General features: G+C 41.1%; 1 protein-coding gene across 3 annotated transcripts in view; it reads right to left on the reverse strand.

The window, feature by feature from the left end:
• The window catches only part of ITPR2 (inositol 1,4,5-trisphosphate receptor type 2), a 263,261-nt gene that overhangs the window by 174,631 nt on the left and 74,257 nt on the right, over positions 1–14,373 (reverse strand). For all 3 annotated transcript variants that reach the window (XM_054827703.1, XM_054827693.1, XM_054827713.1), the window contains exons 11-21: positions 13,024–13,178; positions 11,555–11,654; positions 11,246–11,406; positions 8,886–9,027; positions 7,940–8,098; positions 6,803–6,975; positions 4,144–4,263; positions 3,857–4,042; positions 2,969–3,220; positions 1,791–1,935; positions 1,066–1,216 (exon numbers count right to left, since the gene is read on the reverse strand). In XM_054827703.1, coding sequence (XP_054683678.1) covers positions 1,066–1,216; positions 1,791–1,935; positions 2,969–3,220; positions 3,857–4,042; positions 4,144–4,263; positions 6,803–6,975; positions 7,940–8,098; positions 8,886–9,027; positions 11,246–11,406; positions 11,555–11,654; positions 13,024–13,178 — 1,744 coding nt within the window. The remainder of the gene's footprint in view (positions 1–1,065; positions 1,217–1,790; positions 1,936–2,968; positions 3,221–3,856; positions 4,043–4,143; positions 4,264–6,802; positions 6,976–7,939; positions 8,099–8,885; positions 9,028–11,245; positions 11,407–11,554; positions 11,655–13,023; positions 13,179–14,373) is intronic.

Below are 14,373 nucleotides of genomic sequence, written 5' to 3' on the forward strand. Positions count from 1 at the left end.
CAGCCAGCTGTACCATGCCTTAGTGTGCACAGCACTGCAGGAAAGACTTTCAGGGGCTTTCTGTAAAGTGTACTGGCAGTGATGGAGGAAAGATCAAGACTTCTTGGCTCAGAGATGACAACGACAGTCTACACTTCTCCAGAGTGTGTGAACCTCAAAGAAGAAAAGAGCTATGAAGGATGGCACACTCACGCAGGGCACCGGTAGGAGTGACTGAGCAAAATGATGATTAGGAAAACTCAAGGCTGGGAAAAGGCCTCCCAGAGAAAATACAAAATAATTGCTGTTTCAAACAAGACAGCTCATCCTTTTTGGTGCTGTGGGCCAGCTGGCAGTGCAATGACACTCATCTGCCACATATTAAAACAGAATTTGCCATCAGCCAGTCTCCTGGACTCTCAGCCCACATGACTGTCACACCTCCCCTGCCACACGCACAGGAAAACTAAACTGCAAAGTTTCAGCACCTTCCTGGCATGCTCATTCTTCAATCCAGTTTTAAGCCATGGTAGAACAGGCAGTGGGACATAGGTATTGTCTGGGGGTTGTCAGACAGGCACTCTGGTCTGGGTTAAAAAAAGAAGATTCTAAACTGACAAACACATGCAGAGGATGGTCTCATCAGGATTTCCATCTGGTGCTTCTGCAGTTGTGGGACCAGAAACATCTTATTCTCCCTTTAAGTGAAGTGCTAAGATGACTAATGAACACTTGTGCCACATATGAGCCATCATAATCACTGTGCCCAGGCAAACGCTATCTGCACTTGCTTGGGATGTTCAGCATGAGGGACACTGAGGCTTAGATCCAGATTTGAAAGTTCAGTTCCAAACAAGCAAAGGAGCAGCAGCATCAACACAGTAACCACAAGTCATGAAGTCTGCAGCTCTGTTCAAAAAGGTTCCTTTGTAGCTGACCATCTTAATGTATCCTGCAATATGTTCCTGTAGGTGGGTTTATGTGTGGATAAAGAACCTTGAAAGATCAATGAGATGTTCCATAAATTATTTCCAACCTAAATAATGAATTACACACTGGAATAACAGTCTTTGTTGCTTCTCTCACCTCCATCCTGAAATTTGCTCAACCGTTCGAAGTATGATGATATAGGAACCTGAACAATATCTAGAATTGCCAGCAGCGTCCGGGTCAGTCTGAGAAGCTCACTAAAACTATAAAAGCCAAAGTATATCAGGTTTCGAGCCAGATGTACCACCTATGAGAAAAAGAAATTAAAAATGAAGAAAGTATTGGCAACCTTTGCAGTATTTGGCTGTGCAAGACAGTTGCATTTCACACAGCAGCTTTCACAGAAATCCAGATGTAAAGTGCATTCAAATTAGTACAAGTCTTTCCAATCTAGAAGATTTAGGCCTATCTAAAGTTTCTGTCAGGCATTTCAAACAATATTTAAAACACAGGATTAGGTTATTCAGAGTATTTCCTTCAGTGTCATATCTTATACAGGGAATAGTACGTACTTATATTGAAGAATCCCTGCCGGCTAATTCACTAATGTGGAAAGAAAGGTCATATGGCCATTCACCCACACGCGTCTCCCTCCCTCCTGCCACTAAAATGCAACCACCTCAGGAGAAGGAAGGAAAAATACAACTGTTTGACAGTAGATTATTTTCTGCAGTTAACAGTCATCACCAAGAACACTGGCATTAGGAACTGGTGCTTCCTTAGGACATTTTACACCAATATTTATTCTACAACTATCTTCATTCTGAAAGAGGCATGTCAACTTAGCTAAAATGAGGACGATGCAGATAGCTGAGAAGTACCTCAAATGTAAGTTTATTTTTCTCTTTGTCTCCAAAAGGAAAGGGCTGATTTACAACTTCTTTCAAGTACTCTTCTACAAATTCCATAGTAAGTGCAAATTTCCTCTTCATTTCATTTCTTGAAGAGTCAGTGAAAGAATCATACCTACAATGCAAGGCACAAAGGTGTTTAATTTTCTGTCCTTCTAATATCAGGATCAGCTGTCAGTAAATTAAAAAAACAATCACAATGCTATAAAATTACTGTCAGTTCTCTGTAAGGAGAAGGGGTAGAGGTCAGCTGATTCTGCATAGATAAGCACAGAGGATGCACAACCCTTCCCCTCCAACTGTACCAGTAAGGGTTACAATGAATGGGAATAACAGAGACAGGAAAATACTACTATTCTGGCAGGTGCACTCTTAATTCAATAATTTCTAAGTCTCAGCTGTTCTCTCTGCCCATCAGCCAGAGTTTACTATTTCCACAAGGAAGACAGCAGATCAGGAAAGCAGCTCGGGACAGACGACCTCCTCCCCTGCACCACCAACTAGGACTGATTCGTATACGTCAAAACAGTCCCTCATCTCGCTAACAGAAGCGATACTGTCTGCTGCACTGCTATACTTCTTCCTCTGTTTCTTCAGCCACATACTCCCTGTCTGGGTCTAGCTCAGCGGCGCTGCTCCATCAAATCAAATAAGCCAGAGAGGGTTTCCACTGAAGGCAATGGGCCCTTCTCCCATACTTAAATTTAACACATGCTTAAGTACTTTGCCAGATGGAGGCCACAGCCTCTGAACTGTTTCTGGGGCAATAGCTGTACCTAACTGTAAATTCTGGCTTTCCAACTGTGGCTTTCAGTTGAGCTTGAATTATAAACCTGAGTTCCAGCCCAGCAAACGTGTAATGTTAGACACAATTAGATTACTTCAAGTTCAGCTGGTCTGAGGAAAGGCCATTTCCATTTTTCCCCAGCTTGTTCCCTATAAGAACACAGTGAAAAAAGAAATTGAAATATTTTCACGTAAAGCTACCCATGGAAGTTTCCAAGAGTAACAATAATTAATAGCTCTGTGTTGTGCAACAAAATACCTTTTCACACATGCGTTGACATTACACATCTACAACCATTTTGTTCTGAGTCTAACTCCTAAAAAACACTTTTGTACTTTAGTTTGCGACACTTTCAACTCACTCGTGAATTGTGATCTTAGTAGGAATTTCAGTCCACAGTCTGGCATATCTGACAGGTACCACAGTTTCCTGAGGATCTCTGTCCACATGCATGTGTAGCATCAGTCGACAAAAAGAAGCCCGGAGGTCGTAAGGGAGGCTTTCATCAGACATACATCGTAGGATCAAGTCTACTGACAGTTGTGCAGAAATCTGGTTGATGGCTAGATATTGGCGGTCCAGGCACATTCTTGCAAAGAGGTTCAGTTGGTACCTTAAAAAAAATAACAACGTATTTCCAACTGATTTCTTCAAATACCATGAAACAACATACCTCAAAGTCTTACTTTACAAGCCTGATGTCAGTCTTTCTGATGTAAATGCTAAAAAATGACAAGAGTGACTTTGCTATCCAAGGGACCAACTTGCCGTTAAAAATGCTAACGTCAGGCTCCAATCCCCGTGAAGACTGGTCTCCCTTTGAAACTCAAAGGAAGCATTGTTCAATGGAAAGCTGAAGCATTTGAACTATTTGTTTTCAATCTGTGTAAAACACTGTTCCATGATCCCATCTCTCCTCTAATCCTCAGAATGCTCAGGACACTCCTTCCTCGGAGCATGCCTTGCTTCCAGAGCTGCACAACCTAAAAATACAGCCCAATAAATAAAAGGTAAGAGGCAAAATGATAAAAAGACACAAAGAGTTGTCATGAGCAAAGGAAATTCAAGATTTGTCTGGAATAGACAGCAGAGTGTGATGCTCCTACAGGAACAGTTGAAACAAACTTTTGATCCAAATTTCTGGCATGACTTGGTTTCCTTTTTTGATATTAGCAAATGATCCAGATAAGAACAGCACCAGGCTCTCTGGAGAATTTACATTTTCTTCCATTTGAATAAGGAGTTTTACCTGTAGTAGGTAAGAACTTCTAAATCAGCTTTAGTGCCCTCCTTCGCCTCCTGAGCCAGATGCCGGATGGCTTTGCCGTGAGGTTCCTTGTTACTGTCAATCCAGTAAAGCCACACTTCCTCTTCATCGATATCATCTGAGATGACTGGGCATTCCAAGGGATTGTCCATTTGTGTTGAAACCAGCCTGCAAACACAAATCATTCACAACGGAGCCACTAGCAAACTGTTACAAATGTAACAACAGAGCAGATAACAAAAAGGTATGTTCCGATTATGGATGCTCACTTAGTCTGAATGAGAATGTCAGCATTCCCTGGGCTCAGCATAAACTTGCAGATGAGTTCCTGAGTTACTGGTATTGCTGTGGTGTTAGATACGCACAGGTCCGACAGATAATCCAAGAATCTGCAGTCAAAAAAACAACAGAATGGGAGACTTAAAATACTACACAGAAACATTGCAGTAGAAATCTCTAGCATCCATCACTTACATGCTCAAGAGAGCATATATTGCAGGTTTTAACAACATAGGATCCTTGCCAACTCATACTATTGCAACTCACAACAGACAAAGGTAATAGCTTTGAGAGCCACCCTGAACAGTGCTGAACAATCAGTCATGGAGAGAAAAGAAAAATATCCCAAGTGTGACAATTCTCAGCAAGTCAAAGGCCAAAGAGTTGTGCCAGAACTTAAGAGCAGCCTGAGGCTGTCTTAAGCTTGGCTGGCAGGGGAGCTCCACTGAAGGCCTTCGCCCTTGTCAGGAACCCAAAGCAAGAGAACACATTCTCACCCATCTTCCCCATGAGGGAACACTCGTCTCCCTAACCCAAGTAGCAAAGAGATGTTACTCGTGCTGGAAATAGCCATGTGCCCTCTGAGGAACTCCACTGCACTGAAGGAGTTCACACCTCTACCTTTTAAAGACGCCAGTTAAAAATCTCTGAAGTGACACAGCCAACAATTAGTGAAGAGTGAAGATGTGGCGGGACCTGAAGACAGGACCTCTGTATTCAAAGAGGTCATTCCACGTAAAGCAGAAATAACACAGCTTTGCATGGAAATCAGTTTCCTATGAATTAGTCTCTCGAATTTAGGTCTTCTGATGTTTAACAAGGTTCGGGCTGAGGCTTTCCTCACAGCTGGGACATCCATTAGGTATCTGCTTCTTGTCCCTCTTTCATGGATTTGTCCATGTGTATTAACGGTAGTCCATATCGCAGCCTTTGCCTCACTGGAATATAAGAAGGGCCTCTTCCCGCTATGTAACTGCTTCTTTTCGTGACGTTCGTAGGAACTAAGTTTCTCTGAGCCCATCACTCCTCTAGCAAATGTAGCTAAAAGTGGGAAAGAGGCTCAAGAGCTGGTGGGGGAGCAGATATGAGCAGGCACACACACAGAGATCATATACTCCACTTCCTTAGAAATCCAGATAAAAAATTTGACCATTTACTACCAGCCGTTCAAGGACCCAATAGACTGAACCTCTATAGGTGGTCATCCTACCAGAGTGAATCAGAAAATCATTTCTGTGTTAGCACAGACCACACTCCCCACAGAAGTCTGGGAACTGCAAGGGATGAGTACAGAAAGCACTTTTTGGGTACACTTAGGAACAATTTTTACCCATCACTGAAATGAAGTTTTGTGGTAACAGGTAATAGTGCACAGGAATATTGCATTACAAAGATAATACTAAGTAAATAGCACATAATTACACAGAATTCTGGGGGAGTTACCTCGTTGGAGCTAAAACTTGGGAAAATTTTGTAGCTCTCGTGTTTTAGAGCATACTACCACCCTTCTTACTCACACAAGCAGTGCTGCAAAAGTCTACAAGACTCTCAATGAAAACAAGTGCCTTTACTGTTCAGATTGCACCATCTTGGCAAGGTGTATCTTTCAAACATTTATTGCTCTTGGAGTTCAGCCTTAAAGAAGTGAATGTATATTTTAATGCACAGCAATTGCACAATTTAATTATGGAACAATACTATGACATCCTCCACCACAAAGTGACATGAGATTGTCAATAAATACTAGGACCCTTCAGCACTGAGAAGGAGCTGATGTCATGTGGTTATGATGTCACAGTTTAGCATGGGAGAGGCAATGAGGTTACAGAGTGAGGCAAAATGGCTGCAGACACATAGAGAATAATTGAAGCAGTGAAGCACCAGGGCCATGAGCAATATCCTTAATCACTAACAGAAAAATGGTATTCACAATTACAGAGGACATGATTTGGCTTTTAGTACATTAATTTCTTGTATTTGTATTACTTTGGATTTTCAGTTGTGAAATTACCAATGAAAAAAATAGATTTTTCCATTTTAAAAAAAATATCCATTTCCTTTATATTCTGACCTAAAGCTAATAAAAAAAATGTCCAAGTGAGTTAAGCTCAAGGCCAGAATTTTTTATTTGCAACAAGATCTGGTCTAGGACACATGTTCACTGGGATCTTCACTGCCCTAGGTCCCTTTCAGGTCTGACCTGGAGTCAGAACCTGGACAACTGATATTGATAAAAGCTTAGAAAAATTGACATCTGTGTAATTTGCACCAAGATTATTAGCAGGGGAACCAACACAAGTGGCAGTTTCACAGAGGAGCTGCAGAGTTATTAGAAATTAAAATTTGTCTTTTCCCTCAGCCCCAATCTGAACTAAAACCAAATTTTCAAAATTGCCCTGTAAAGTATAAACCTTCTTTTCTGTAAGCTCTAGTTCTGAAACGCAGATATGGTCAAATCCCAAGAATTACAAGTAGTTCTAACATTTTCTAGCACTGTACATGTGGGGTTTTCGTCTACCAGGTCAAAAAAAAAAAAATTAAGCTGGGAGAAAAAGACAACAAAACTATGAATAGCAGGCAGATTCACAGCTACTGCAATATAAAAGCCTATCAATACAGAAAAAGAATGTTACATGAACCACTTCAAACCTTGGCTCTCGATTCCTCCTGAGTAAATTAACAAATGTCTCTATTTCTTTAGCCGTGATGTGTTTCTCTAGCAGTTTTCTGTTGTTGTGCAACAAAGCTGTGATGGTGTCTTCTGCCAGAATATCATAACCAATCTGGGACTGCATGACGCAGAAGTTCTTAGCAATATATTCCTGAAAAAATGAAAATTCCCATGATGACCTGTTAAGCAGTAATGTTTTTCTTTTAGAACCAGAAGCATCCAGCTCAATTGGCAATCATAACAACCCCCAAAATTTTCCTCTCTGAACCGTCCTGAACAAAAGAACATCTGAACACCTAAAATATGTACCCCAAGAAACAGATTCAATATTAGGGATGACTAACTCTTCTTATTCTTTCATAAACCAAAGGAATGAATCCATGAAAATTTATACAACATTCAAGAAATGGCAACCAACTTTTTTAAAAGGAAAAACCAAAAGTTTTTTATAATGTTTAAGAAAGTTTCTTTCCTGAGTCTTCCCTCCTCTCTTTCTCTCCCTCCAAGACAGAAATATTTCTGTAAAGCATTAGAAAGAAAACAAAGAAGCCACACATAGCAGTTCAATCTCTTATCTCTAGTCCCTTTAGTCCTGTAAAGTTAGCGCAGTTTTTCCTCGCTGCAATGTGCAAAGCGTTCGACACCATGTTCTGAAATACTTCTTGTTCACAGGGAGTATCCAGCAGTGGGAAATCAGGCTAACTGATAGAATAACCTCTGGTCTGATTCACTGCCATCCCTCCACAACTATGGAAGCAACAGAAACAGACAGTTTTGCAGACTTCTCACTATATAATCCAGAGTCCAAGACCATAATTTTAGTAACAGCTCATGAATGAAGTAGTGGACCCCACAGTCTAAGACTGTGAAAGTATACCATCATCTATAATGTTGTTTGGTGATCATGCAATTCATATACAAATGCCTACAAAAGAAACACACTGCTCCTCAGCGTGAGGTGGTATATGACAGTGACTTCTTTCTACTAGCCTACACAAAAGCCAGTCCTTTCACCACTCCCACACAATCCCCACTTGTAAGTGCAGAGAGTGATGTCAAACCCAGGATACAGAATTACAGAAATCAGGAGGAAAATTATCTTGAATTCCACTGACCTGGTTCTTCCTATAGTCCTGTTGGGAATGTCTGAGAACTCTGTAACATAACCTTAACATGTATTTGTATGGAGCATATCTCTGGTCACCTAAGTCTTCAAGTCTCAGCATCGATCCTTCACCTTTGTCCTTAAAAGGAGCTCTGAGGATGCCGAATATCTGTTCAAAATCAAAATCACTGAGAATGAAAATCAAACCCAGATTTTTGCTTAACTTATAGCAGTCAATGGAAATGTGCCCTGACAGGATCAGCACAAGGGCCTTATCAACCAAAGTCAGAAGTCAATCATGGCACTTATCTACATATGACTAAATACAAGTAGAGGCACAAATCTCAGACATTATAGCTGTATGCATTTAGCGTTACATTTCCCACCAACTTGATTGACATTGCTTTCTCTTTACTGCTATCCCTAGTTTTAAACGTCGTTAGTCAAGTACCCTAACTTTGGATAAATTAAGGATGAAAAAGGGGGACAATACTGGATGCTGTCCAATTTCATCCTTTTCACCTTTTTTTTTTTTTATTTCAGTTGGCTACTTAAAGAGAATATTAATTTTGATTTACATGCAAGTTGGCCCTCATACAAAGTCAGGGATCCATAAGGGCATCAGAGTTTTTCCTATATGGGGAACGCTTGTAGGATTGGGACCATGTTGCAAGCTTGTTTCAAATTTTATCAACAATTTGCTATCAAATGTTAATCTCAAAAATCATGGGAATCACGTGAAACTAACAGCCATCAGACATGGCCCCTCGTGCTTCTATCTCATTCACAGACCAAGAGCTGAGCCTTGACTAAGTACTGTCATATCTATCCAACCCAACCAGACACAAACCTAACACGGCATAAGCCAAGTTACCTAAAAATGACATTTTCTCAAATAACTCTCTCCTACAATCTGTTTGTAAATACAAGCAAGTTATTAATACAGTAGGACATACCTGAGCCAATATATTTTGTTCCCTCATTAATTTTTGTCGTTCCCGGTTTGGCTTGGTAATGACCACATCCAAAACTTCCTGCCCGTTATTAGGCACATCAGCAACAAAGAAAATGAGATCTTCTAGTAACTTGGTTACAAACCTAGAATGAATAGACAAATCATTATTATATACAGTCATTCAACACTTGCTAGGAGTCGTTAAGAAAGAAAATCACCTTTTAGAACAAGTTTTATCTAGCACAATGGAACTTCAATCACTACAAAGTTAAGTTTGACATGTACTTAAGGATTCCAGACCTTAGTTTGGCAGAGGCTTAAATCCATCACAGGGATGTTTACCAAGGCATTAAACAACAACCAGAGGGAAAAAGGGAGAAAAATACAGGATGCTGTATTGATGCAGAGTATTCAGAAATACAAAATCCATACCAGTTGGCCTCAAGGCCCAGGAACAGTAGAAAGACACTCTTACTCAGCCTAGCAAGGATTGTTATACTTTATCATGGACATGGGTCCATGAAACAAGATGATGGATTCACTAGAGGAATAAAAACATTCTGCCACTAGACTATTTCCCTACTGACCCAAGAAACTATTGAAAAATGACTGCATTTGTTCCACTCTTTGCTACACAAAAGAAGATTTGGTAGAAGCAAGTGCTAAAACGGACAGAGGCAGTAGTAATTCCTTCTCTCCTCCCTTCAGAAAATGCAGACAGTGGTCACTGCCTCCTCATTACTAATATACCTCGCCAGGCATGCAGAGAGAGAAGTACGGATACCCGCAGATTTCAATGAGTGTCCCTTAAAAGAACTTGCAATCTTCTACAAACAAAACCCAGCACGTTTCCTACCCTGGGTAAGCATCATCTGAATTTGGACATCATCTAGCCTATAATTAGTAAACCTGCAGGCATGCTATGAGAGTGGCAGGAAGATGCCCAGCAGAGTTTCAAAGTCATCTCCAGGAGCCAGACACAAAGCTTCCATTACCCACAAGAGGGCTGAGCTGTTCAGCTAAACCCTCTGAGTGAGCTTTAGCTATAGAAGTCTCAGTCCACTGGTGGAGAACAGCAAGGCGTCCCCCTCCAACAGAAAAAGCAGAAAAGGCAGATGTAGGATGGAGCAACCGGGAATAAACTCTTGGGATCCATACTTACCTAAGCAGGAAGGTGATAAGACAGGGAAAAGGTTGCGGGGTTTCTTTTTTTTTCCAAAGGACATCACAGGAACAAACAAACAATGGCACTATTCTGAAACCACTCTGAAACGTTTTACATGTGTGTTGTACTAACCTGTCAACATCAAGACCTGACAATGCAGTGACACGGCAGTGGCAAGGTTAATCCAGGGATGTCACACCTTGATTATGTCGTATCCCTCTCCGGTTCAACTCAATCATGCAATGGCCCATCAGCTTTCCAAGGCTGAGTACCAACAACCAGGCCATTACAGATCTGCCTGTTACAATAAATCCTCCACCTGATATTAAACCATCTGGTCTAATTGCTACTGACAACTGACAGCAAAAATTCAGTTTTATCACCAAAAATAAACATTTTCAGCAGAAAGCTGTATATGATGCATGGTGGAATAGAAGTTACAAATTAACACCGCCAGAGATGCTGTCTCATATTCAGTTTAACCACAGACAGCTGAAAACAAATAGTGAATTACATCACTGGCAGTGGGATATATTTGGCCACAATGTACAACAAAACCCCTTAATTCAGGGGTAGGTGTGAAGAACAGACATTCTAATAGTGCTATGGCTGCAATACACACGAATACAAAGGGTAAACACCAAAATTATGTAAAATAGAAAAAAAGAACAGGGAAAAATAGAAATAAGAAAGGAAAGGGACTATTGGGGCAGTTTCTTGGTCACTCTGAGACCTCCTTCTACTGCCCTCACAGCACAAATGCGCGGTACAGTCAGCTCCGCACGAATCAAGAGTCCTGCCATGCTGTCCGCTGTATAGAGGGCTTTCCTGTACATGAGAATCAAATGCAAGAGACCCTCATATTGCAGCTCAGAAGTGGTTTATCAAAGGAAATTAAGACAAATGCTTTGCATTTGCCCAGGGAGCTACCCATTTATTTATGTGGCCACTGAGCTGGGGAAGTGTCATTTACCCCCATTTTACAGAGGAGATACACAGACCAGCCTGAGGCACAGCAAGGATGCTCTGACAGAGATGGAGTCTAATCCCGGGCTAGCACTCTCAGCACCAAAGTGTCCTCTCCCAATTGTCTCTATGCCCATATGGACGTTACAAACTTACCCACTACTGTGATGCCATGATGTCATGAGTAAGCAAACATCAATTTAGGAGGGAAAAAACCAAAACTCACTAACCTCCTTTCATTCTGGGTTATTGTTCCATTCTCCAGCTTTTTAACAGTTGATGCTAGAACCTTGTTTGCATCATTGGCAAAGTCCAAGTCTCTGACCTCAGACAGAGGAACCGATACAATGGCAAAAGCTTCCTTGTCCTCTTTTGTTTGGCACGTCCCAATCTGCAATAGTTTTTGGTTTAATACGGGTAAGTAAGCCTCTTACCTTTATCCTAATTATTACGCATATTTTACACGTTTTAAGTGAGATCACCAGTAGAGAACTTCAGGAAGGAATTTGGGATTTCAACCCCAAGATACATGTGTTTACCTTTAACATCACAGGCCTCTCTTCATCAGTGTCTATTGGAATGCTGGTACTAGTGACCCAAGTGTTAGTGCATAAATGCCTCAGTCGGACGTACGAGTTCCTAAAGGAGGACAAAGCAAACAACAGGTTAGATGGATCGGTCCTGCGCTAAAGTGGGCATGGTGGGATGCAATGCAACACGTGATCATGACTTGAAGGCATGAGTCACACCAGCCACTCATAAGAAAAGGGCGAGGGAGACGTAAAAGATACAGCAGTACCCTTTTCCCTTGTCTCCTCCTCCTTTCTCACCCAGAACAGAGCTGCAACAAGAACAAACGGCATGTTTGGATTATGCAGAATGCTGTTTTTAAGTATTTATATAAGCCTAGGAGAGAAGTATTCCTTAAAGAAAAACATTAAAAAGGAAGGTGTTATAAAATCCCATCTGAACAGAAATACATTTCATGAATAAACCCAATTCTTTTCTTATTTTTTTTTCTGCAAAGTAACAAACCCTCTCAACCTGTCACAGCACAAAAGCGAGAAAGTAACACTGACCATGGTTTCACAGCTTCACCATTATGATCTGCAAACCCTTGCTCCAGGGAGCAAGCTTTTACAGTACCAGTTCTCAACTGAAACTCAAGTGAACAAAGAGCAGACATGAGATACTTCTAAATTCTTTCCATATGATAATCTGGGGTATTATCAAAAAAGCAGAGCTGAGAAATCAATTACAGTTTTTACTCTGAATTCTACTTTTTAAATATATTCACTGTGGTCTTCATGCACGCTCTCCCTTTCATGCTGATGGGCTTTGAGTATTCAAGTAAGCAAATTATCTGGCAAAACTTAGCATAGCAAATACACTTCAAAGCTGCATACATCAGTATTTGCAGGTACCCAGCTTTAAAATCCACTCTCATAACAACTAGCCCCAAGTGTCTCCATGCCCGTTCAGTCACAACCAACACTAAGTGTGACTTATTTAGCCAATCTCAGCTAAGCAACACAGTTGAAATTTCAAATATTCACAATTAAAACCCAGAAGCCACTTGCTGAATTCATTTGAATAACAAATGTGTTCAGTGGCATTGTGATCTGTCAGGGAAACAGAAGCCCAGTTTACCATACACGTTATTTTGTTGGGAACAATTCAGACCTATCAGCAGTATAGTTTTTTCAAACAGTGCACAGGGCTCAATTCTGTCCTCATATATATCCGTGCAATATTTAGCCCATTATTTTTCTCTTCACTTACTCTCTTTAAGTGTCACTTTTTTTATCCTTATAATTATTTTACCCAGTCACAGCAGCAGTATCATGTTTTATACATCCCTTGTTTATCCATGAACACTCCTCAAATTTTAACTGAAGGATAATACTTGCTTGTGTTTGATTTCTTCTGCTTTACTCACCAGCATAACGCAAGGAAGAAACCCTGTCAATGCAGCACTATTTTTTTGCCCTTTTTTTTTTTCTTTTACCTTGGAACCAGGCAATCAGCTCTCTGAAGAGTGGTGGCATCCAGTTCAAAGAGAGATGCGATGTCATTTCCATGTGGCACAGAGACCAAAGTATACATAATCTTCTCCCCCGCTTGGCGTTTCTTCTTTGAAGCAGGAAGGTTGCCGTCTCTCTGCTGATTAGGCACAAGGGTTATTTGCTTGCATCAGGGCCCATTATAAATTCTCCAATTACCTTGCGGACAAGTAATACATCTGAATTGTACTCTTTTTTCCCCCTTTTTTTTTAATATTCTAGTAAGAAAGTACCATGACTGGCTTTGGAGTATGTAACACAAAAGGATGCACTTTGCCCCAGGCACACAGGGTCTCAGTCAGTCATTATAACAACAGCAGGTCACAAGCCACAGAGAGACTGCAGCACTGTATATATTATTACTTGACACCTACAACTTCAAAAAACCCGTGGCAGTTGCAGACCCTTCACTCCCAATGGATGTAACTACAGAGTGCTGGTTTGGGAACGGCCAAAGTTAAGAGAACTAATGAAAATTAAAGGGGGAGAGGATTTGAAAGTAAGCAATTTGCCTAATTCCACTGTTGTTTTACTTAAGTTTGCTCATTTTTTCCTCTCATACGATCAGAATCACAGCAGCACGCTTTTCAAACAGCGAGAGCCAGCATACCTGCTCCACTAAGATCAACTTGTCATTGGAAGGGGGACACGCAAAGCACCAGCTAGATTGTGTTAGAAATCTCAGCACAGGCTGAGAGTGCATTGGAGGCTGGATCCAACACAGGTCTGAGCGCACCCACCAAAACACTGGAGAAGCTCGTTCCCTTCGAGGAGCCTAGTTTTCAAGTGACAGATCTATGTTGCGTTGGTGCCTCAAAAGAGGCGTGCCAATCTAAGGTGGCGATCTTCCTCCCACCATCTGCTGAAGGTCCACGGGAATTTTGTGACCCAGCACGACTAAGAAGCCATCTTCATCTTTCGTTACCTACACACACCTTTGTCTTCACAGCCTTCCCTAAGCACGTATTATCTTTGCTTGAAGGAGTAATTCAGAGTCTGTGCCCGTAACCAGGCAGCAACCAACAGAATTACTGGCGTAAGTAAAAGCTGCTCCTCTGGGGTGTTGAGTTACACATATTACAAAAGACTAATAACCAATTAAGAGACTGGCAGCCCAGGGCCCTTCACGTACACAAAATATATCATGGAGGGGGAAAAAGGAAAAGAGGAATGAAGAAAGGTAAAAGAGAAAAATCAAATGCTGGAAACCTGAAATACTATTATAATGATTTATAGTGCACCACTAGGGAAGAGATGTACAAAGCAATGTAAAGAGGCTAGACTGTACTTGGTTT

Source organism: Grus americana, chromosome 1 (assembly GCF_028858705.1).
Source record: "Grus americana isolate bGruAme1 chromosome 1, bGruAme1.mat, whole genome shotgun sequence".
NCBI classification, from domain to species: Eukaryota; Metazoa; Chordata; class Aves; order Gruiformes; family Gruidae; genus Grus; species Grus americana.